This window comes from Dermacentor variabilis, chromosome 8, assembly GCF_050947875.1.
Source record: "Dermacentor variabilis isolate Ectoservices chromosome 8, ASM5094787v1, whole genome shotgun sequence".
NCBI lineage: Eukaryota > Metazoa > Arthropoda > Arachnida > Ixodida > Ixodidae > Dermacentor > Dermacentor variabilis.
In genome coordinates this window covers 56,367,119-56,392,416 of record NC_134575.1, presented here as the reverse complement: position 1 = coordinate 56,392,416, position 25,298 = coordinate 56,367,119, and the positions used below count along the sequence as shown (strand labels likewise).

General features: G+C 42.1%; 1 protein-coding gene across 1 annotated transcript in view; it reads left to right on the top strand.

Moving 5' to 3' along the window:
- Positions 1-25,298, top strand: part of LOC142591406 (uncharacterized) — a 29,467-nt gene that overhangs the window by 2,448 nt on the left and 1,721 nt on the right. Inside the window, exons 2-5 of the mRNA XM_075703734.1 lie at positions 3,781-3,896; positions 10,937-11,097; positions 16,214-16,240; positions 18,776-18,849. Of these exons, the coding sequence (XP_075559849.1) occupies positions 3,781-3,896; positions 10,937-11,097; positions 16,214-16,240; positions 18,776-18,849 (378 nt within the window). The remainder of the gene's footprint in view (positions 1-3,780; positions 3,897-10,936; positions 11,098-16,213; positions 16,241-18,775; positions 18,850-25,298) is intronic.

Sequence of the window (25,298 nt, the reverse complement as noted above, 5' to 3'; positions counted from 1 at the left end):
GGTGATCGAGTCTATCTATGTAATTTTTGTTTTCAACACAAAGACGAGGTAGTCGTGTGGCTTGACCGTTATATATACTTTGTTTGCAATGCTTGAGACCTCTCACTGAAATGTCGAGCGAAGTGCGACATGTCGTCATCAATAATTGCTACCTAATTCTCACCAGCAAACATGAACTTAAAAAAAACTTTGGAGGACGCTAAAGCTTCGCCTTTAAGATTGCCAAGCGGTAATATTCAAAGATCGCTGACTGCTTCTAACGCTTAGCGGCAACTGGACCTTACAAAACAGTAATGTTTACCGGGAAACGCTGGCGGCAAAGGCTATGCAGGAAGGCGAACTTTCTGGTAGAAAAGCTGCCTTTTGCGTGGGGCGCGAGGCTCTGGAAGCAAGCACCATCTAGAGGTGTTGAAAGGAACCGGGCGCGCCACTTTATGGCCTTTGAGATTTGTGTATGCAAATCTGGAAAGCCTTGGCCACTGTAGGAATGGTAGAAAGGCTGGAAAAGGGTTTGTGTTCTTTTAGTTTTCGCGTAACGGATTTATCATTTCTCGAATATTCAAATCACAGTCCGACGCCATCATGTCTGTAGGTTCCTTCGATTACCCTACGATCAACCTTAATGACATGTTTACTGCTTCCGTTAATGAACGCTCCTTCCTGGGTGTTATTCTTGATGTCCATTTGAAGTACGACCACATTGCGCCCTTACGAAGAAAACTAGCTTACGGCGTTATAATTTCACTCAGACCACGTCCCTATTTTAGCACTCCAACCTTAATTACCCTATGCTATACCTGCATTCACAATCACAAACTATTGTATCACGAGATGGGGCAATGCTTAGCTAACTGATTTGTCGCCAGTAGAGCACAAGGAAATCTCTCATTCCTGTACTGATGTTCAATTCACATCGCAGCAGGGCCTCTACGTTGCTTAATAGTTCTGATATAGTTTCAGTTCGCAGTTTACTTAAATGTCACCTTGCCAGTATCCTGTTCAAGTCCTTAAATAATCATATACAATCAGGTGTATTTTCGACTGTTGGTCTTTTTACCCCTTATTCCACTAAATTTGCGTCAGACGGAAATGTTCTAGCACCGCTAGTACGGACTAATGTCCGACCATCAGCAAACTTTCCTGTGTTATCTATTCGAAGTGCTGTAACTACCTATCTCAAACACTCTTCATCGTTTCGTGAGTCTAAGAAATTATTGTTTTCAAATTTGCTGAAATATCAGGTTTATATTAATCTTCCTCAAATAATCTTCATTGTTTAAAGTTTTCGTGTCGTATCTTTATAATTATCTGCATTTATTTTCCTGTCTAATACAAGCACGTTTACTGCTGGTGTAATGGTTTTTCAGTTTACTCACTATACTTGTTTGTAGACTGAACTGCAGCTCCGCCTGCCGACTAGTACTGTATATTTATTTGGTCGCATTTTTGTGCTACTAAGTTAATAAACATGGAGTCTCATTCTAATGAGAAAAAGTGAGAGGTTGTTAAACCAACCGGGGGTTATTTAAACTACATCGGTTTTCTTTAAAAATTATTTGCGTGGATAGATTTATTGGCAATACGGACCTACTCTGCCAATAATGACGTCAGTTTCAGTAGAAAATATTGCTACGTGTAGCCGATGCAAAAGCCCTATAATGTCCCTTCCTTCAGAAGAAACATCCAGTGAGAGAGGCGTCACCAGGCGTTGATTCCAGCCGGTTGGTGAGGGCTCAAAACGAAGAACCTCGACTTTGCTAATTGCTGATATGAAGAAATTGTGACACAGACAAAACTGTAGCGATGGCATGCGCATCTGCCGCTTCTTCTTGGGGCAGCGGGTTAAAAAATATGCATCGTAGTGCGAGCGTCCCTTCTTATTTACGATGGAGAAGATCTATTGTTGCAAGCGTAAAGCCCAGAGAGAAAGTCGTCCCATGGGACCTTAAAGCAAGAGTAGTCAACAAAGGGCACGTTATCAAAGATGGCACAAAATTGGCATCCATACGAGAAGGGACAAAAATTCGAAACTGCCCTAGCAAGGTCGGGACACTCGCGCTCTGTAACTGAACAACTACGCCCGGCGGGTATAGTAGTCCGCTGGCACAGGCTATAGCGCAACTATGTCCACGCTCGTGTTGCGGTAAGTGCTCCTATGGCGAGGGCACTGGCATCCGTTTGAACTTTTGTTGGTGCAGACGGATCAAAGTAGGCCAGGATTGTAGGCGTGGTGGGGAGAATAGCTAGATGAGAAAAAGGCACGGCACCCAAGAAAGTGGATGGGAAAACAGCGCCGCGGTAGCTCAATTGGTAGAGCATCGCTCGCGAAATGCGAAGGTTGTGGGTTCGGTACCCACCTGCGGCAAGTTGTTTTTTCATCCACTTTATTTTCCATTAATTCTTCATTTCTTTATTTCATTTATTAAACACAAGTAATTTCCCCTATGTTGTCCTTGGTGTCAATGTTTGTTGGCTTCTTATGATATGACTAATAAAATCGGGACCCTCGGTTAACCCCCTTTCTTCTCGTTTATTACATAACGAGGGTCTCGAATCCGGCTACATTGATGCCTTCAGGTAGCATATGTGGGTTTATTGACAAGTTGCCTTCACCCAAAAAGATCACGTTCTCGTGACGCCTGCGGCAAAAAGGACGTCCCACGTCCGCCGCCAAGGTCTGTGTGTGGTGGCGCTGGCTAACACTCCCAGGGTTCTACTAGGACACATAAATACCCAAGAAAGTGGACGGGAAAACAGCGCCGCGGTAGCTCAATTGGTAGAGCATCGCACGCGAAATGCGAAGGTTGTGGGTTCGGTACTCACCTGCGGCAAGTTGTTTTTTCATCCACTTTATTTTCCACTAATTCTTCGTTTCTTCATTTCATTTATTAAGCACAAGTAATTTCCCCTATGTTGTCCTTGGTGTCAATGTTTGTTGGCTTCTTATGAAAGTGTTGTTCAGGAACTCTTGGACACACATGCATATGAGTTTCTTCTAATGTGCAATATAAACTACCCGCCCCAGCGTTGTTATAAGAAGTAATCAACGATGTTTGTTAATTAGTCATCAGAACACTACCTTATTTGTATGTTCACCTCACCTGTTATCTTTCTTACATAAACCCCATGTTTCCCACTCCCATACCATTCTTGTGAAAATTGTTAAAACTTTATTAAATACCCCGTGGACTAAATTCCTTGTTTTGTCAGTTTCCAAATAATAAAGACTTTGACACTTATTATTTTTTTGCGCTTGGTTTGTTACGCGGCATATTGTCATAACGGAGCTAAATATGAGCATGCCGGCCCGTTTCGTGGATATACTGCTCAGAGATCAACGTCCAACTTTCCTTGTATTGATGAAGTTTCCCACTAGCCAGGACCAATACTGCCAGGTTACTGTGGAATCTGGGAAGTGATTTCAATGCTAGCTGAGCTGGCATACTCTACAAAATGAGGTATACCACTTATATAAGAATAATCAATGTAAAGACTTGAAAAGAAAAAGAGGTAGAGAATAAAGAAATAGCTCCTAATTCAAGAGCATTAAAAAAAAACCTTTGATGAAGATCCGCAGGGCGCTAGGAAGGCCGGCCTTTATGCCCGCAGAAAACCAGCAATACCTGAATGTGTGCCCTTCTGTTATTCTGAAAGAATTGTGCTGTTTTCAGGACGTAGTCACGACTGAATGGTTTCAATGATTTATTGCGCTGCTCAAAATGGCCTGTTCTTAAGCAAGTCGTGTGCTCAGTCCAATAACCTATTCGGTTTCAACAGAAGGACTGCCGGGAAAAGCGGACGATGATGCTGGGAAAGGGCGTGAACCAAAGCCGGAAGAATATGAAATACCTGAGCAACTACAGGGATCCCCAGAAGATGCTCGCAGGGTTCTCAAGGTAAAATAATTAATCTCACAATAGGCGCTGTACAAGCTGTAAAGGCAACGCTTCGTCATTTATGAACAGCCTAGACATGAAAATGGGTGACCTACTGGCGCCCTTGATCCCCTCTGAAAGAAGAAAGCACAAGTGATAAGAGAACACATGGCTCTATATTTGTTTTTTTTTTCTCTTCAGATATTTAATTAAAACAAGAAGGACCCATTGCGTAGATGCGTTTGTTGATGGCTCTACCCTTGGGATCGCGGCCACACTGGTGGGAGAGCAGCAGTGGTAGACCGCTCGGGAGAAACTTACGTGGGCTATTGGCTTCATTATTTATAAACACCGTACAAGCTGTGCTTTGGGCATTGAGTAACAGATACCTGAACAATAAGGAGTATATGAGTAACGAAAACTAAGGTAAAAAATCAGATTATAAGCAACGTATTAAAAGCGAAAAAAGAACCAAGGACTATACGAGCAGACGTAAATACATTTCGCGAAAAAAGTAACGACTACAAAAATGAAATACCTAACACACTATACGCTATATATGAAAATTGCGCACAGGTGGTAGCGGTACGTTTTACGCGCTGTTGCAGAAACAATTTCATTAGGAATACTATTACGCTGAGCTTTGACATGGGCCCGAGCACATAAATTCAAGGCTCGCGTCTTGCCTAAAACGCGCTAGAAGCTAAGATGATTGCGCGATCAAGGTGGAGGTGCCTTCAGGGCGCTCAAGGGGTAACGATCATATGATATTGGTATAAATCGAATGTTTATTTTTTGTCTTAAGGGCAATTTCGCAGTAGCAATATATTTATTTTATCTTTATTGACGGATAGTGCCCTCTCGTTTGGAAAAATTGCAGGAGTGCGTAGAAAGGTTCTTACATACGCGATAAACTACACTTGACATAGCATACAATAGCACACATGTAAAAAAAAATAAAGCCGCAGAAGGTTAGATGCAGCAGAAGGGCATGTTACATATACACGTAGGTCGAAACAAAACAGAATCGCGTGCATAAGAGCAAATGTTGAAAGGTACCGACATCCAAATAAATAATAGTTCACACAAGTTGCTCTTAAAAATTCATGAGATATGCGATGAGGGATTTAATTATTATATTTTGTGGGAGCTAATAGCCGAAGTGATTGGTGGCAACCATTCGAAAGTTCGACTGTTGATATCAAAAATTAAAACCTAAAACGGTTCAATCCTGGTTGCACTTGAACAAGGTTAAGGTGAGAAGCCACGCACACAAGAACCTTTCTTTAAATTAGAAGCCAGGATTTAAATAACCTAGTGTATTTAGGTAACCCAACGATTTAAAGTAAAAAAAAATGTCGTCTTATTTTTGGCAGGTAATTCTTGTCATAAATTGTCTTAATATACCAGCCGCACCAGCCATATGTTGTTGATTGCTAAATTTTATATATTAATATACTGCTGAATGGAATAACGCTTTTTGCATTTCTTAAAATGAATGTAGGAACTATGCAATGAACTAGCACAAGTGGAGTGTGCCAAATATAAGGGCAGTAATGTGTGAAAACTCAGCAGAGTGAGATAAATTGCCCATTCGGACTTAATTTTTCTGCAAAATGAGCTGTTTATTCAAAAATATTGCAGCACTTTCTCTTGTCCGAGTTTGTAGCACAACCTCTATGTGCAGAACGACGGTGGAAAATTTCATTTCCTCATATTCGGTCAAGAAGCGTTATCAATGTTTGCGTATAAGGTGGCTCAAAATCTTGTTTTGAGAAAAACGTGCAGATATGCTGTTAACCATGCAATATATGTCAAAAACAACACAAGGAGGCTGCTTTATAGAACTTAAAAGAATAACAAATGCACAAATAAGTACAAAAATATGCAAAAAAAGTGTAAACACGAACACCGGCAACACACGCAAATGTGCGCATGGGTGTTCGCTTGGCAAGGGAGTCGACTGGTGTCGTTGGAATCTGTCCACTAAGAGACCCATCGGTGCTGGTGTCATGAGCTGAAGCCTAAGGTTGCCGCTTCCATAGAAGATGACTCGCCAGACATTTCGCCTGCCGCTTCGACAACGCCTGCACCGCAAGACTTCACGAAGCTACGGTGGTGTTCCCGCTAGCAATGGTCGTGCCTTTCTATACATAGCAGGAGCGCCAAACAAAGGGATTTCAGAAACGTAATGAACCATTTACGTGCCTAAATGTTTAAGTGACCACACTATTAACCAATTTAATATGACCCACAAGTTTTCGCGACTTTCCGTTAAACATAGGCAGAAATGCAGACCAAAGGTAGCTTGTCGTCCCAAAACAAACAAAAAGCCGTGCAGGTTGAACTCACTACTGCAATTCGAGAAGTGGTGCTTTGTGAAGTTGTTAAATAAGTGCCCCGTAACTCGATCATTATGTTCTTCACAGCGTTTTACATCATAGGGTTTACCTGCCTTAAAGGGAAAACGGCTAGACGCAGAAATCACGTGACCACGCAATATATCCACTGGTTACTTTTACGTTTTACCTGTATTAAGTTTGGGCACGCCAGCTAGAGCAAAGAAATCCTGAAGATAGTGCAATAGTAAGTGGCATTTTAGTTGCCAAAAGATCGATTAAAAAGACCTGCCGAACCCCAGACCCAAAGAAGAAAACGTTTCAAGCGTTTTTCGATGTCAACCTGCGCATTTGTGTCACGTCTTTTAATGCGTGGGCAAGAGGAGTATTCAAGCGCAATAAAGTGTTAACATGCACATGAGAAGCGTGGGAAGTGGGTCACGTTCTAGGTGTTCAGAATGGATGGGAGGGTTCAGGAGAGCGTGTATGTATAGAAATAGATACATAATTGTACTTCATTTTAAGGTAAAACCCGAGACCCGAGTCCTCCCTGAAATTTCCTCTCGCTCATAATAAATAGTGGTGTCGCATAACGAATTCAAGCTGCCTTTATCTGTCAGATATATATATATATATATATATATATATATATATATATATTTATATAATGTATATATGTATATGTGTATGTGTGTGTGTGTGTGTGTGTGTGTGTGTGTGTGTGTGTGTTTATATATAGGCCGCGGCGGCCGCATTTCGATGGGGGCGAGATGCGAAAACAACCGTGTACTAAAATTTAGGTGCACGTTAAAGAACCCCAGGTGGTCGAAATTTCCGGAGTCCTCCACTAAGGCGTGCCTCATAATCAGACAGTGGTTTTGGCACGTAAAACTCCATAATGTAATTTTCCTAATATATATATATATATATGTATATATATATTAGGAAAATTATATATATATATATATATATATATATATATATATTGCTTTTACAGCGGAACTGTTCGTCTCTACTTAATCGGCATTTGTCGCGGTGTCACCCTCAAGAAAAAAAACTAAATACCTTTAGGTGATTCAAGCGAGAAGGGCTTACGTTCTTTGGTATCACCTATAGAACGCAAAACACGTCGTTCGTTTCAATAACGAAGAAGCGTCCAAACCGCATTTTGTACATAAGATGCTCCTGACAACAATGCGAATCAAGTTTCGTTCCCCGTATACGTTTCCAGGCAAAGATTACTGTTGCGCAAGCTGGCGCGGCGAAGGCAGCTCGTGACGTTTCATATATAAAACAACCTGCCTAGGAATTGATTTCATTGTTGTTGGAGCACCATTATGTGTAGGCAATGTTTAATTACGACTCCTGAAGAGTAGCTTGGATACTACGAGTGGCAAACGGGAAAAACGGCGATACGACCAGCGGGGGCTTGCTGCCGTTGGTTGCATTGTCATGGAATTCCAGCACAGGGGAAGTCCACGAGTTCACATTCTCTTGTGGCTCAATAACGCACCGAAGGAGGAGTTGAGAACTAAAACATTGTGTTCCGCTGTCAGCAGTTGTAGTGCTGGTTTCCAACAGGTTTGCTGGACATGCGCTTTTGCAGAGCCGGGGAGGAGAGTCATTTTTAAGCAGCCGCCTCTAGTGAAAAATGGTGCTTTACATCGCATTCCCGCACGTCACATACTATGGTAATGCACTTTAACCCGAAATAGTGGAAGCGCTCACGCTGCTCCGCATCGGGAACGTTCGCTGCTTCACTAAGAACTGCATTGCGTTCAACAAAGGCTAACACCATTATAAATGTTGGAGCAGTGCATATTGGCAAGCAATAAAATATGGCAACAGGCAAACAGGCAAGAACGGAAAGCCCGACAGAACCCCTCACGCCAACCTTCCCTTCGCCACCCCCCCTCGTTCACGATGGACAGAGAAATAATCCCAATGAATATTATAACGTGGTAGGGTGTAATGTGTGATAATGTGGTCTACAAACCATCACGGCTTGTAGATAAGAAAAAAAGCATCACACCACCATCGAAACATGCCCATGTGCACTGATTGTTTGTACTCCTTTCCTTTGTGTAAAAACACAAAGAGAATAAAATAAGAGAAAGGAGCCACAAACTTGTCTCTATTTGTTCTTTATGTTATTGTGGTTTCTTATAGAAGTAATAATAATGCCTTACAAAGGGTGGTTCCAGAGGGATGTCTGTCATGTGAGTAGCCCGCAGCGACATTTGCGTTACATGTTCCTATGAGTGATTTCACTTGTTGAAGTAGAACCATTGCGTCCGAAAAAAGAATTGTTTACGTGTATGGCTTGAAAATGGTACGAAAAAAATGTCGAGCTTTTAGTTGCTCAGACTGCAAAAGCGCCGCTGTGGCCGATTTTCCTGTCCGACAACAAAAGCCCCAATTTCTCTCCGGTTTTCCTCTCTAAACTAAACAAGCCATTCTTATACCAAGAGGTTCTAAAGATATAACGAAAAACGCAGGGCTCAATGTCACGCAATTTTTTTCTGTCTACTCCTGACCACTGTCAATTTCACCTCGCTCCTCGGAAAAGCAGGGCGTGTCTTGAGTGAGCTCCTGTACAACATTTTTCAACGGGAAGAAGACTCGTTAAATCAACGGTGTTGGACCTCGAAGAGGGGCCACGTAAATCGTACGCAGTTGTCTTGCATTCTCCGCTGAATAGCATGTGATTTTTTATCCTTTTGATACAAAATACGAATGCGTTGAAAGGCGTTCTAATCGCGTGCAACTGCCATGGCGGAGAATATGGTAAAACTAGGAAGTAAATCTTTTAGTGCTAGCTGTTTGAAATGTATTTTCTAATTCCAAAGTTTGCGGTTACCTGTGGAGGTGTGCAAAATTTAGAACTCCGAATACCACTCCAATCCTTCTTTCTATTACATCTGCATTTGATGGAAGAATTCACTGTTAGAAATTGCGGAATAGTTCTGCCTTTCATTTAGTGATGGATGCACCTTGAAAATGTTTGTTTACCTACCGGTTTAACTTGACGTTCGCATTGTTCTTATTCTTAGTTTCACAATATTTCAATTTAATATGTTTGGAGCTGCGCCATGTAGTAAATTCGCATTAGCGTAAAACAGACTCTTGGGAGCTTATTTTAGGCTCATCCTGTGAACTTATTTGATTTGCTCAGTTTACTGTGTAACACAATATTGTCTTCGCCACCCAGACCATCCTCGAGCCAGTGCTTGATTGTCGGTCTTGTAGAACACTTGTCAATACGTTAAGGAGGTTACTCGAAATAGAAGTGAAGGCTTTTACAGTGAAATCTGTATATGACTAATCTTCCCTACTTTTTGCGGCGTCCGGCAACAGAAATGAACTTAGCTACTTCTAACAAACTCATACACAAGGTGTTTTATTGTTTGCTTTGTGTGCGATCACGCATAGATGCAGTGCGGCAGCGCAGATGTGCAAATTCAGAGCAGATTAGAACTTTCGCCGTGAAAAATAGCGTAACACCAAGGTTATCGCAGCATATAAGCACGAGAGGCATAGGCGCTAAAGACAACTGCATTGTCAATGGGGCGGCCACGTATTGTTCGTAGACCCTAAGAATAACATGCGTACGAGGAGCGCAGGAGAGAACAGCAACGAGAACGTAAACGGCACCGGCACGAAACGACCACCGATAAACAATGCTCCCGCGATGCTGAACGAAAACGATAATCGCGAACTCGCGCCACCATTCCACTCTGTGAAGATGGAATGTCAGCGAAAACACTTTGCTTTACCATTGAGAGCTTTGACTGTCGTCAGCTTTCGCTGCCGTTCCATCTTCACACAGTGGAATGGTCATTTTTTCAGTATTTTTCTCTCGTAGACATCCTTTCCGTGTGCATTTCAATAGGTCTCAATGAACGCCTTGCAGTTATAACTTGGCCACAAGTTTTTCCAGGAAGGTATATACGTTTCAAGCATGACGTAAAAACTATAAAATTGATTTGATATTTCTAAATGCGCTAAATCCGGTAAATAATTCGACCGAAACCAATTTCATTCAAATTGTTGCAAAATGAATCGGTGCTCAAAAACCACAACAAAGAAAACAATGCGTATACTCAGAACTAGATAAAGTGTTTACGTCACCATTGTATTCCTTTAGCCCCAGAAGTTACTACCTATTGACTGAAGGAATTCTGGGGTTTGACTTGCCATAATAATATCTATAATAATATCCATTATTTCTATCAAGTTTCATTAAAAACCACATATCCTAAATATTATCGCTGCAGTGATATAAGGATGATTTGCATATGTAAAGGCCAGTTGTTGCGGTCCATTTCGTGCTATACGTATTAACAGATTGAGGTTTCAAATGATAGATGAAGAGAACACCTACGCAGGAATGTCGAAATTTTCAATATAACCGATCCGTCATAATATGATTATCACTGTGGCATTATCTGGAAGCGCACGCGAAAGTTTGAGGCATAGTACCATTATTATCGTCGACACTATATCATCGGCACGTATGAATGGTAAAGAACGCAGTGTGAATCAGGTAAATATAGTTACTCGATCGTGGTATCTGCGCCGTATGTTGGTGCACACTACAGCCAGGGTAACGACAACATACTTTCATTGATTGGTGCAGTAGGATTGCGTCAATTAGCCAAAGCAATTGGTAGGAAATCGATGCGCCATTTTTAATGCTCTCGTTTATCTCTATTGTTTCAGTTCATTCAGAGTACGGAAACTTTCTGCCTTCTGATGGTTAATAAAGACCAGTTGCCTTATACTTTCAAGGACTACAGCCCTTGCTTGAAATCAAGATACATTAAAAATACTCCTTCAGGAGCTGAGCGCACGTTAGAAAGCTACGAAGAAGTGAAATTCCCGTAAGTCTCATCAAACTTTGTTTTTAATCAAGCTTCTAACAAGAGCATAAAGGTGGGTTCAAATTGCAACATTCAAAACCTAAATTGACGCAAGGATATCCGTGTGACTTCATTTTGTAGACACAATAAACCAGACATTCTTATAAATTTCAATAGTAAGCCGTCGTCGCCGCGAGAGGCTTGAACTAGCTCTAGCGTTTAGGAACAGGAAACACCAGTTTTCGAGCACTTCAACATATTCAGTTGAGTCGAACCTTTTTTCCCTACCTTGATTGGCCAGTACTGCCACATGACCATTTTCCCCTGCTTTAACTGGATAATCGCTGTATTTATGATACCACCGGGCTCAAATACTCACTTTTTTAGTGATGGTCGTATTGTTGCGTTGTAGCAATAGGTGGCTGTAGCTGGCGATCAAGGTCGGCAACCACTTCGGCTGTGCTTTTTTATTCTTTTATAAAGTTTTTGTCAATTTCACACCGATAGAGGTGTATCGAATGTGGTGAGTCTAAGGTTTATGTAACGCGTAAAGCGCGAATAACCTTATGTCAGTATGATCCTGTTATCGACTTGCCCCTGTGAGTTAAGATTCGACGGCAGACTACTTATAACTCGAGTGCTGCTCATTTTTATGAGAAAAGTGCGACCTAATATAATTTTCTTACTTGATTTGTACTTGCTGTTTCTGTTCTGTTTCTGCTAGTACAGCCCGTTGGCACATAAAATGTAACTGATCAAGCATATTAAAATGTAATCCGTTTTTAATAGCCCCTGAGGAGAGTACAGCATTGACAAAAATTGGTTGATCCCTCTGTTTGAGCATTTGATCCCTCTGTACGAGCATCGGTTGAAAGCACCTCCGTTGACCCAGCGCCTTCGGCGCTTCACCCTGCAAACAAACGAGCACTTCCTGTTGTTGGTGGCGCTGCTTTATTTTTTAAGGCTCACTCACACTAGGCCGATGCGACACCGATTTCGGACTGCCGACTGTCGGCGACAGCGTTTTTTCCTTCCTGTCGGCGCCTCTGTCGCACTGTACCAACGCCGACAATGGGTTGATGGTCGGCGGATAGCTTGGCGTTGGTACAGGTGACAGAGGCACCGACACTAAAGTAAAAGAAAACGCTGTCGCCGACAGTCGGCAGACCGAAATCGGCAGACTGAAATGCATGGCCATGAGGCTCGGCTTTTGGCATCCCAGTGGCGGTGGAGTCAAGCGCACGCGCCCATAGGGCTCCCAACCTCAAGTTTGCTGACAGATGCCAGCGCGACTCTTTTCCCTGGAGGAGAATAGCGAAAGCATGTATAAGGTCACCGGTGGGGCAGCCAAGAGGCTCGATACTGTTGCCTCGTGAACTGTCATAACAGTGACAAGAAACATCCGGAGCCTGAGTGTCCAAGTGGCCGGCTTTCATTTGCACCGAATTACATAGTATCAAGAATAACGACATGTAAGTATCCTCATTGCAAGAAATATACCTTATCAAGTGCACATTCAAAAAAAAAATTAAGCAGACCTTTCCAAACATTCCACGCCTACTTTATTAGGCACTAGGCAGACACAAAGCAGCGAAATATTGCCGTATCATGGATTTGTACGCTCATGATTCTGTTACGTGTGTACGCGGGAAAGACTTTCGCTGGAGGTTGAAACAGTGGCGGAATGAAAAGGGACACTGTAACACTTGGGTTGTTTTCTGTATGATCGCGTGAAAAATGTTTACCTGAATAGTAAACTGGCCATACTGAGCTGCGTGACCTATCGCACGAAAGAAGTCGTTGTGCCAGGTGGATTTCATATATGCTGCAGCAGCCCAAGAAACGGTATGCATACTGCATCATTTGCATGCCTCATCAAGAAAGACTGCCTCACTCAGCACTCTGCGGTAGCACGCAACATTGGCTTATGAAAGAAATGTTGGTCACCAGATGCTTGGAGCACAGACAATGCACTACAGGTGATCGTGGAGGGCACGAATAGACTTGGTAATTGGGAACGATTGCTACTGATACCTTTATAACCCCTGTGGGTTTAGGATATTGCGATGAATATTTCTTGTCAGTAAGCTGACAACAATCTTACCACCTAAAGTTGAGAATCCTGCGCCTGAAAGCCATTTCACAACAGCGGTATCACAAAAATTCGAGCAATATGACAAGGTGACGGTTTCATGTTGGTAACGGCGTGTTTCTCTAAAAACACTACTCTCGTTTTTTTATTTGCGGCCTCCCGAAATACCTGTGTAATCTTGCCAATGTAACTAAAGCAGGAGCAATCATGGTTATTGTAAGTAATTGACAAATCAGATGGAAACATTTGGTTGTGCTACCAGTGGTAAGAATCTTTAGGTCTGTATACGTCCGTATCGTAGCACGGATTTTTCTTTCGTTTCTCACTAGACATGTGTTAAGTTGCAGCATTCGAAACTAGAAAAAAATTTACCAGCCATAGAGTAAATGGATTCCAGCCAGGAAAATTCGTAACCGGCGGTGAAACCGCAAGGCAAGTGAAAATAAGCAATTTGTTCGATAAAAAAATTAAACATAAGACGTGGAATAAACAAATATCTGGGGAAGAGTGAGAATTGGCACCACGAAACGTGTGTGAAATTGCAAAACGTCTACAGCAAGCGCAGGTAATAAAGCAATGCAACAAATTTAAGAAAGAAAAACAATCCGTGCCTGCTTTCTAGTAGGTGCATCCCGCTGGTACGCCGTCGTCTTTCTTTTTTCGCGATCACAAAATCAGGCTATGAGTAGGGTTGATAATTTGGAACCCCTTTTGAGAGTACTGTTCCACACACGCGACAGGCCATGATTAATTAATTCTCTTCGCATTTTTTTTCGAACTTAGCTTTATATTCTTGTTAATGTATTGCGGAGCAAGTTCTAAACACCTTAAAAATATTTGGATGTAATGTTCTGAGATTGGAAGTTAAAAATATCAAGTTTTTGAATGTGATTCCCAATTGCATATTTGAACTGACAAAATCATGCAAGCATATATTATACTTGACACATACATTTCGCTAATGAGCTTATATACCCCCTGGTTAACCTTGTAACAAAGCACCATGGGTCGCATCGTCATATATGGAAGCAGTGTTCTCTTTTTTAACTTCTTCAGCTGTGTTAGCTGCGAAACATGGTATAATAGGTGCTGAACGCGTAGGTTTTATTTTGAAATTACTTTCTGGTAATGACTAACTTTTCATCTTCTTGGAGCCGACCAGTCTGACATCTTTTACGAATAACGGGACATATACGATTCTGAAAAAGACGACATTTAATTACACGATAATTACAGATTCCATGCACAATATACGCAAACCATAATTGTACTCATATTATGTTCACTCCCTCTTTTCTGCATCGTATTTGAAATAAGTTGTATTTTCAAACAGTTATCTTTATTACATCGAAACCGTTGACTTAAGCGGCTACTGTTTATTTTGTTTTACAAGTACTGCCGGACTTGTTACCAGGCCTCAGGCAGGAGTAGGCATTTGGAACAAAAAAAAAGTATGAAATAAGATCAAACAAGATAACAGACACTGAACAAGAATCTACATAACAAACAACATATGAGAAACCTTTTCACAATCACGATTTGACTGGTAAAGACGAGGGATGAACGCTATGGTTTATTCACAAAGTGGAGAAAGAAAGGATGAAACTGTTATACAGTCGACAGTTGTGGCGGGTAATGCTTCCATTCGGAAATCGTGCGCGGGAAAAAAGAATTTTTGAATGCGTTGGTCCTGAAGGAAAAATCTCTAACCTTTTTGTTGGGATAAGAGCGCGTGCAGCTGTGGCTAGCCTGTAGAATATATATTGTGTTATCTATTCCTGATTGTCTATTCTATTCTATTCTGATATCTATTCCTGATTGTTCATTCCACCTAAGATCTGATGTTATTGCTACTCCCAAGTATTTCTACGTAGATACGACTGATAAAGACTGGTTGTTAATGCTATAAGTAGGGGTAAGGGATTCTTTTTGCGAGTAATGGTCATTGCAACAGTCTTCTTGAGGTTAATAGTCATCTGCCATTTGGAGCACCATGTTTATAGTGTAGGCAGCGAGGTGTTTAAAGCTTCCTGATCATTTGAATTTTTTTTATACAAAATGAAGTCATCTGCAGAAGCTTTATCTTGACGCGTATATTACTGATGACGTCGTTGATGAACATAAGAAAAAGGAGCGGCCCTACTCACGGATCCCTGTGGAATGCCTGAGTCTAAACGCTAAATAATTTCGTCCAGATAAGTCGGGAAACTAATTAGTATTTCAAAATTATTAGCTTCATGGTATCAACAATTTTTTATTTTCCTCGTCCCTGATTTCGCGAATGAATCGTGTGATAAGTCCTCCATTAGTTCTGAATGCTGAACGTATAGAAATTTTAATGAATATGTAAGCAAAAGCATTGCGCCTCTTACTGAAAACAAACTTGTCATATGAACAGGAAGCACCAAAACAGTAGCATCTCTGAAATGACGATGGGGCTGATTTCAATTCTTAGGCCATATTAGTATTTCTACAAGTACAAAATTTTGTCTATGACGAACGCATGCGGGCTTCACTTTTAAATTCTTGCCACACTAAAGTGAAATATTTCCCTTCGAGAGCACCGGATATCGTTGCTAATTTTTGTGGAGTCAATACACTTGTTCATTATTCGGCTGCCGTGAGTTCCATAATTTACTCCGGCGCTACCATTTGGTAGCAGTGCCGTTATTTTAATCTCTAGAGAAGCTACCCCAACACAGGGGTGTTCTGGGCTTTGATATCGGGAACATGATCTGTTTTGGATGCCAAAGTAGAGGCCACTGGCCAAATAAAGGTAAAAAAAATTCGGAGATGTTTTAGAGTGCGTGTGTATCACTTTGCGACAATAACAAAATGTTTTGCTAAGCTGTGAATTTTTACTATGAAAAGTTTTATCGTTTCTTCCTCAGCTTTATGCAATGTTTCGTGTGGAACAATTTTGAAGAAAAGAAGCTTTAGTTACTGTTGACTGCATATTATCTTTTTGTAATTTGTCTTTAGCCAGCACGGTAAGTGCCACCAAAATGATTAACATAGCATCTATAAAAGACTTCTTATTTTCAGGGCCACACATTTCTCAATGCCGGTGAAGTAAGTATATCTCAATCAATTTGTGCTTTATGTCAGTTTCCTAGCATCTTACCAAATCAGTGGGTCTTTCATCAGGGGTTTCATATTCAAGCAATTTTACATTCTAGAATACATAATATTTAAAAACACTCTATCCGCACCTTATAAATGAACTTCTATATGTTCGAAGCTTCGATAACCATTATGGTATTTTCATCTCTGTCTCTGTAGCAGTTGAACATATTGGTGTTTAAGATTAATGGCGTAAATTCGATTAGATGCCACCATTAGCCTTTTTAACCAGGAGCATCATGTATTCATCGGACAGTCACGCTTTCCCTGTTTCAGGCAAGAGGTACTGACCCAAGAATAACTGATTTTACTCGCATCAGCATCAGATAAGCATTACTCTACTGCACCAATTGAAATTGTTCAGTTGTGTCTCTTTATTTAAACAATACCGCAGAAAATGAGCTCACTGGATAGGGAATAGGGACACTTCCGGTCCACTGACTAGGCATCGACGCAACATAAGCGCAACTGTAGCCGTTTATATAAGAACGTAGGGTTACGGTGTAAGAAAGAAGCATAGAAAGCCATCGCTAGGTATAGCGTTGCCATCCATCTTCTTCGGTGAGGTTCTGAAAGTACTAGTATTGGCGCCCGTGTGGTCAATACTGGGGCTGCACAGTCTAAAAAGTCCCGCAAGTACAAGCCATTTGATAATGCTTGTATATTTAAGAACAACCACAGCGACGTTGCTGGCGAAGCCCATTGATTATGCTGTAAACGAGACCAACAAAAAATTTTCAGCGTTTCTGAGCGCCCAATAAGAAGATGAGAGACCTTCTACTGAACGTCTTCGGCCCATTGCGCTGAATAGTGTATTGACCATGGTATGATATTAGGCCTGTGCAAAGTTACCAAAAGTTGCATCATGATACAGATAAAAGATGCTGATGCCAAACAGTCGGTACAATCTACTTGGTTCCAAAAAACGCTGCAATAAAGAAAGTTAAGCGTCATTTTGAGAAACTAGAATTGAGTGGTGTGTACCAGGGAGCAAACGCGGATAATTCTTGTCCTAGTTATTATAAGGAGAAAAAATGAAACTTTATAGGCCGTGTATAGCCTAAGGTACATAATCGATGGTCCAGTATAATCACTGAATGGCTGCCAAGGGAAGGGAAGTGCAGTCGAGGACGGCAGAAAATTATCTAGAGTGATGGAATCAGAAAATTTGGTGGGGTGCGAGCAGCATTCAGCCAGCGCATAATAGGAGTATTTGGGGATTGGTGGAAGCAGCCGTCGCCCTGCAGTGGATATGAAACTACGGTGATTATCATTATCCTAATCATGATAATAATTAAACTGAGGCGTTAAGTGTCGAACGAGCTTCTTCGCCTGGAAAGTTCACCCTTAAACAGAACACAGTGTCGGGCGGCGGTGCCTGTGGCCATTTTGATAACAGATGAATAACCAGTGGCCGCGTGCTGTTGAACCCACATTGGTCTGCTACCTAAGCATACACGTTAAGCATACCAAATTGCTAAAGAATAATCTTTAGGCTTTTGCAGGTTTCGTTCTACGTGTCTTTCACCATGGCGCGGACTAACACAAACTTAGCATCTTGCGCCTCCCTATACATCTGGCTCAACGAATCTTACCAGCGTGACATTAAATATATATCAGCTCTTCCCGAGGCACCTGGCGTCGAATTCGTGTTTCTCAAGTTCATTCGTGCTTGCATTCTTCGTATTATATAGGCTGATTGTAGATTTTGTGCTTTGTAGATTTTGTAGATTGTGATTTTGTGCGGAAGTTGTGCAGGATCAAGTTCCGCTCAACATTGATTTAAGTAATCCTGATGGACTCACGTCTTCGAAATGGTAACTGTTGCCGTTATTACTATTTCTGTGAAGGTAGGTTATAGTTATTGTGCTCTTTCTAGTTTTTTGACGCGTGGGCGTATCTGCGCCCGCCTTGAAGATTCGCGATGCGGGTGTGCCAAGCTGAGCGACAAAAGATGGCGCACCTCCAAGAGTGACGTCAGAGGCGCACTTGAGCCGCGCTGCGGATGACGGTACCGGCACGTCTGGCACGATGCAAACTCGAACAGGTAGCGCGTTTCCGAGCGGCTGGCTTTAGCGTTCACCATAGCTCAGAGTTCGGAGAGGCCCGTAATCAGTCCTGTATCTGCACTTGGAAAGAACAATTATATATGCAACAATACACCAATTAGACAAAAAATGAAGCAAGAATGAGAGAACGTGCGCTGATCCCAAATATCCTTCAGATAATCATTCAGATAAACAATAAAAAAAATTACTAGATAAAGATGACGGCAGAAATGAGACTAAGTACGCTCGCACGAAATTCGGGTTCGCTTCGTTAAACGAGGGTCATTTTTTGCTTTGTTCATATGTCCTCATCTGTATATGTAAGTGTTTCATGACATTATATGCACAGCTCTAAGATTTATGTGAACCTAATGCAGTGATCTCTTTTCGCAAAAAAGTTTTACATACACTGACCACTTTTTACAATATCTCATAGACACAGCCAAGCAGATTTTGAGCTGCTTGTTGAACATGGATGGATGAAAATAACCATCAACCTTGGTGAATATGGTAAGACTTTATTACAACTGCTGCTCTGTGTATCGTGTTACATTTAGCAGTGGCAGTTTGCAATGCTATGACTGCGCTTAGGCTAACGGGCATGGAAAATGTTTACTGCGCTCAAAACCCCGTTAAATTCTTGCCATGATAATACATATCAGGATAGGTTCTGTTAGCAGGTCAGTGCTGTAAGTTCTTTCGTGAACGATGCATATATAGAGGAATTCCATTTATTGCAGAAATAGTAGTTGGACATTCCGCTAACAGCGAATAAAAAATGCAGGTTTACTCTGCTATTATTGTAAATTATCTTTCTGGCATGGAAATAGAACAAGCTCGAAAAATATTACATATGTTTGCGTGAAATGTACAAAAGTATACTTCATTATGTAGATTAATATACAATGAGAATCATTTACGAGGTTTAAATTATTAAAAATGTGAAATATACTTCAATGCACATGGGGTGAAACTAGCACGCTCGTTTCAAATACATTAGATCCAATGAATAAATAAATATATTATTTAATCCATAAAAAATAAAACTATTCAGCCTTCTTTTAAAAACTGTAAAAGGTGTAACGTATTGTTTCTATAGCAGTTACAAGCCCAGGCTATTTGAGAAATTTCAAGTGCAGGGAGGAGCGTCTTTCGAGTGAATTGAATTCTGAAGTTTTACATGCCAAAACCACGCTGGAAATATGAAGCACGTAGTGGGTAATGAGGATAGATTTTTGGCATCACCGCATCTTTGAGGTGCCCCCAAAGCACGGGACACGGTCGTTTCTGCGCGTGACTCCCCATCGTAATGCTGCCCACGAGGCCGGAATTTTATTTCGCGAGCTCGTGATTAGAAACACAACACGGTAACCTCAAAGCCACCGCGGTGCTTGAGGCGCATCTTTCTACGAACGATAACTTTGCAACTGAGGTTAGGTTGCTGCCGACTCACTCTGCAGCGTTGTCCTGGTCGTGGGGCTCATAACGCAACAAAATCAGGCCCGGCAGAATTCAAAAAACGAATTCTCCTTAGGGATTTCCCTTTTGCAAATTTGAGAACTATAACATGATGACACCTCCTGCATAGCTCTCTAGCTTTCGAGGGCCTTTTTGAATCGCTATTTTGTGGCAGAAGTACTTCAGCCCATCTATCCTTAAGGTCCGACTCAAAGCTGCTGCTGCAGAGTTATTGATGACTTGTTTTTGCTTAACTGGCACAAAATTAGCTGACTACTTCTCATCAGGGTTAAGCAGCAGTGAATAGCCATGCTAGTTTGATTTTATTAAAACGTCTATGGCAAGTTTTATTATTTTGACGCACTAATTGAAAAGAGGTATACAGCGCTTAAGTTCAGCTTGTATCTAAAGTGGAGTCAGAAAGGTTTATGACTATTTCAATTGCATGCAGCATGCCTCTCATTAGAAGTCGGTGTTTTCCTCCCGAAGGAAATACTTCTACAGAATATTATGATTATAAAGAGGAGATAGCCGATGTACGTCAGGATATGGCTCCTTGTGCGTGCGCCTGCTATTTCAGAACTTCATCTGAAGGATATATTTCCGTGGGAGTGACTGCTGCGTTGTTGTTGCTGCATTAAAAACAAAGTGGACAAGAAGGGGTGCTTTGCCTATGTGTCCAAGATTAATTTGCGCTACTATACCATAATAATGATATCTGAGCGTCAAGAAGGATGCCTGCATTTGCCTTATCCTATGTTTGGCCCGAAACCATTGGTGATCCCGCAGTCTTGTTCATCGACGAAGATTTGAACTTGCAATACAGACAACTGCGACCAGCAGTCGGTATTGCGACGGAAGCTGCCTAATGGAAACCTTACAGTTGTCGTGTAGTACATCGTCCTGTTCGCCGGCTCTGAAAATTTGTACAGTGCTCAACTTGGATCGCGTTACGGTCGGCGCTTTCTCCAGTTTCGCTGAACCCCTTTCACCTGAGTATTACATTTACGGCTGACTAATCTCCTAGTCAGATCAACTTCCTGGACACGATGGTCTACATATGAAACGGCAAACTGAGAACGACACTTAACCGGAAGCCCGCGGATAGCAGGCAATATATAGACTACAACAGTCATCACACGCCACACTTCAAAGAACGAATTTTTGTCTGCCAAGCGAAGCGAATAAGAAGAATCTGCAGCGAAGACCACGATTATATACACCACCTAAATGACCTTAAAACAACGCTAGCAGAAAGAAAGTATCCCCAAGTAGCTCTCGATAGAGCTCACGATGCCACGTCAAGATTGAAGAGATAGTCGAAAGTGGTGAAGAAACAGCCTCAACCAGAATCTGACAGACCACCGGCCTTCATAAAAAATATTCTAATGCACACCCAAACATTAACAACATCCTACAGAAACACCACCCTATATTATCAAAAAACGAGCATCTGAGAAAAGCATTCTCGGGTGTACCTAGGGTCACCTATCACCGCTACAGGAACATTAAAGATATGTTAGTGCACGTAAATTCAGCCCACAGCATTCCCCCGAAATGAAAGTATCTTGTCGCCCCAAGTGCAATACCTGCAGGCACCTTCAAAGTGACATTAAAATTAAAAGCACCGCAAATAGTTATACACACGAAAGGAAATGCAGTTTCACTTGTGCAAGTTCGAATGTGATTTATATGCTTGAATGTTCTTTCTGTAAGAAACAATATATCGGTGAAACAGGACAATCAATGAACGTCAGGATAAACGGACATCGCACGCACACAGCTAAAACGCTTGCCCAAGCCATGGCGGAGCATGTCAACCAACCAGGTCATAACTATCATGAACATAAAGTCTGCATCTTACTCAAATTTCAGTTCTTAACGAGAAAGAAAATAGACTCATACCTTATCTGTAAGTTCAAAACATTGCAACGAATAGGCATAAACGCTTAAAAGGGAGCTTTAGAATGTATTCGCTATGCTAAATTTCAAGCTATAAGCAACAACACTTAGTTTGGTTTGCTTCCGTTCTTTTCTTTCTTTTTCTTTCCTTGTTTTCCGGCCGGCGTGTCAGACGCCGTTGACACGCCGGCTAACACGCGGCGTTGACACGTGTTTGACAGACGGCCGGGTCCCTGGCCTTGTGCACAGCAATGCTTTATTCTCAATTCGACAAGCTAACACACCTTCGCTGGTTGCCGCGCCCACCCGCCTTACACCCTCTCCCCTTTAGAAGAACCCACCTATATATATATATATATATATTATATACTGTGGTGAGGAAAACGTATGTCGCCTTGAAGAAGACAAGTCCACTTGGCGAAACGTTGGCTCCTGTTTCACCTTGTTCTCGTTTTGCTCGTCGTCTTGAATTTTCATCTCCCGTCTTCTCCGTGTTTTCCGAGCTAATTAATTGTGGTACTTACCATGAAGGTGAGAGCCCTTGCGGCACAGTACGATTCCAATTGGTCCTCAATAGACGACCCAGCGAGACTGTGTGGCGCGAAAGGCACTGCCCCCCATGAGCAGCGAGTATTGCCTCGCAATCGCTGACCAGTGAATATGGATGCAAAACATCGACGTTAAAAAACTAATTGCAAGAATACGTGACTATAATGTCTTGGCTGATCATTATGCATACAAGAGACACAATATGAAGTGGAGGAAAGTGCGCGCCAGTGCCAGAGAAAGGTGAATATGGCAGCTTTCTTTTATGTAGTCGCTATGTGAAAAGTACGTGAACTACAGAACTAAAAGTACAAATCCTCAGCAAAGAAGAGTTGGCAGAGAGGCGTCGTAAACGTGCCGAAAGCCTGGCTGACATTTATGGCAACGCAAAAACATTTATCATACGCAAATAAACCCATGCTCTCCTGTAGGTGCGAGTAGTTAGTGGCCAAGTAATCACTAGGCAGCCATCTTCTACTCTATTTTGAACAGGGCAGTCTCCGACTGTTCAGACAAAAATTCAGTTTTGTTCAGCATAATAATGCATATTTATCGCGTACGTGTCACCTTGACGCGCTCAGTTTTTGCGGTTTTGCAAAGTCGCAAGACAGGCAGGTGAAGTGGCGCAGGCCGATGTCTTTTGACCAATCGCTGAGTGCTTGTGCCAAAAGTGCTTGAAGCAGTAATAATCATTTTTCTATTGTTGGGTTTCAATTATGCATAAACAGTGTGTACACGTAATATAAGTAGGGGAGTGTACGCGGGTTTCGTTTGTCGCGTGGTAGACAGGCGAAGTAGGTGGGGTGGGGATAATAACTTTATTAAAAACCGGCAAATTCTCGGCCTGGGCCTCGGCCGCCTCCGAGGAGGGCTGGAAATCTTGTCTCCTCACCACCTCGCGGGCTTGCTGGATGGCTCATAGTTGATCTTGGATGTTTGAGCTGCGCAACGCGCCCGTCCACCACGTCGCAGCTTCATCAGGGGAAACTGCGTTTTCTCGGCATATAACCTCACATTCTCAGACAATGTGTCCAAGAGATGCGTGAGCTCCGCAGCATAGTTTGCAGTTATCGTTTGAATAGACGCCTGAATATATCCTCCTGAGATTGACGGGGTTAGGGAAGGTCTTGGTTTGTAACTGCCTCCAGTCTACCGATTGGGTCCTGTCAAGCTTAGGGTTAGGGGGTGGATAAACACGCCTGGAGTTCTGATAAAATTTTGTAATATTATAGTACCTGGTTAACTCGAAAGCTTTTTGAGCAATCGCCAGTTTTGATGCCTAATTGGAACGTTCCATGTTTTTATTGTAGTGCAAGAGTGCAGCTGTGCAAAGCGTCTAAACTCTCCATTGAAACACTTTTCACATAAGTGGCAAATAATCATGTTGTATGAAAACATTAGTGCAGAACACATTTCACAATTATTGTCAATAGCAACCAGAAAAGCAATTGAGCAGTGGCGGAAAGTGCATTGACAGTCCATATTTCTTAAGCGTTTATTCAAGAGCTGTAGCGATAATTCTGAGACCTTGCTTGCTTGGTAAACATGCAATACACTCAAATGTCGTCCAACGTTTGTAAGCCACTCGCTTGCCAAGGCCGCCCACAAGCATGGAATCATGGCGACTAATCTATGACGCTGACGAAGTGACTATAGAGTTATGAAGAAAGAACGATATCTATCGAACGACACAGGCGCATAACGGCTATGACATCACCACAACGAATTGTCGATTCTCAAGTTATGACGATGGTATAATGACGGCGACATGAAGACAATGAGATGTCGGCTAAATGATGACGATGGCACAGCGTGTACTAATGACGATGGTGTTACAACAAATGCTTGATAGCCTCTTGTGACGACAACGCAATGACGATGATGGCATTTCGGCTGCTGCATAATGATGATTCAATGAAAATAGCACGATCACAACCCAATGAATAACGAAAAAATAACATCGATAGGACAACGAAGGTAGTATGACGACGAGGACATGGCCAAAATGGCATGGCAATGGCGGCGTCCTCACCACAGAACGATGACACTTTGATTAGGATAGACTGAGGAGCAAGATATGATGTCGCTGCATCCACAAAGCTGGGATGACAGCGACGGCATGACGGAATTGAGATAACATTACTGAAGTGATGACGACGGTGAAACGACAATGTAACGCCGACAGAATGACGATAGTTGTATTTTGATGGTACAATAATTACGATGGAACGACCGCGATGGCATCCCGACGAAAGTATGACAACGAATTAAAGACGAGACGACCACTGCATAACCACGATGCAGGCACGATGATGATGAACCGGCACATAGTGGGATGATGATGAAGGCATGACGAAAATGGCTTGAATATGTCTGTATAACAAAATCTGTATAGCGACAATGGAATCGTGGCGACTGCATGACCAGTGTCGGATGGCGGAGTGACAATGATGACCCTACCACGAGGTCCAAGTGACTGTCCGACGATGACGTTCGCTATGGCAAGGGTGGAATGATCACCACTGAATGACTGAGCAGCCATCAGAATAGAATGACGCAGAAAGAATAAAGTCGATTGAAAGACGAAGGCCTCGTAGCGTTGTCATCGTGAAGCCAATAGAATAATGTTGCTGAAATGATGACAATGAAAAAAATGACAGCATAACGATGATGGCATGAACACATTCAGGTGGCGTTGCTGGAGTGATGGAAACGGTGGAACTATAGCTTGATAACGGTGGCCTGACCAAAACGGGATCAAGTTGTTGAAGTGATGATAACCATAAAACGACCACTTGAAAACAATGACCTGGCTTCAATGGGATGACGTTACTGAAGTGATGGCAATAATAAAAGGACAGCACGACGTCGATAGCATGACCACAATGGGATGACGTTACAAAAGTGATTGCAGTGAAAAACCAACCACGTGACGACAATGGGATGACATTAGTGTAGTCATGGTAATGATAAAATAACAGCTTGGCGACAATCGCATGACTACGAGTGGATGACGTTACTGAAGTGATGGCAATAATAAAATCAGAGCATGA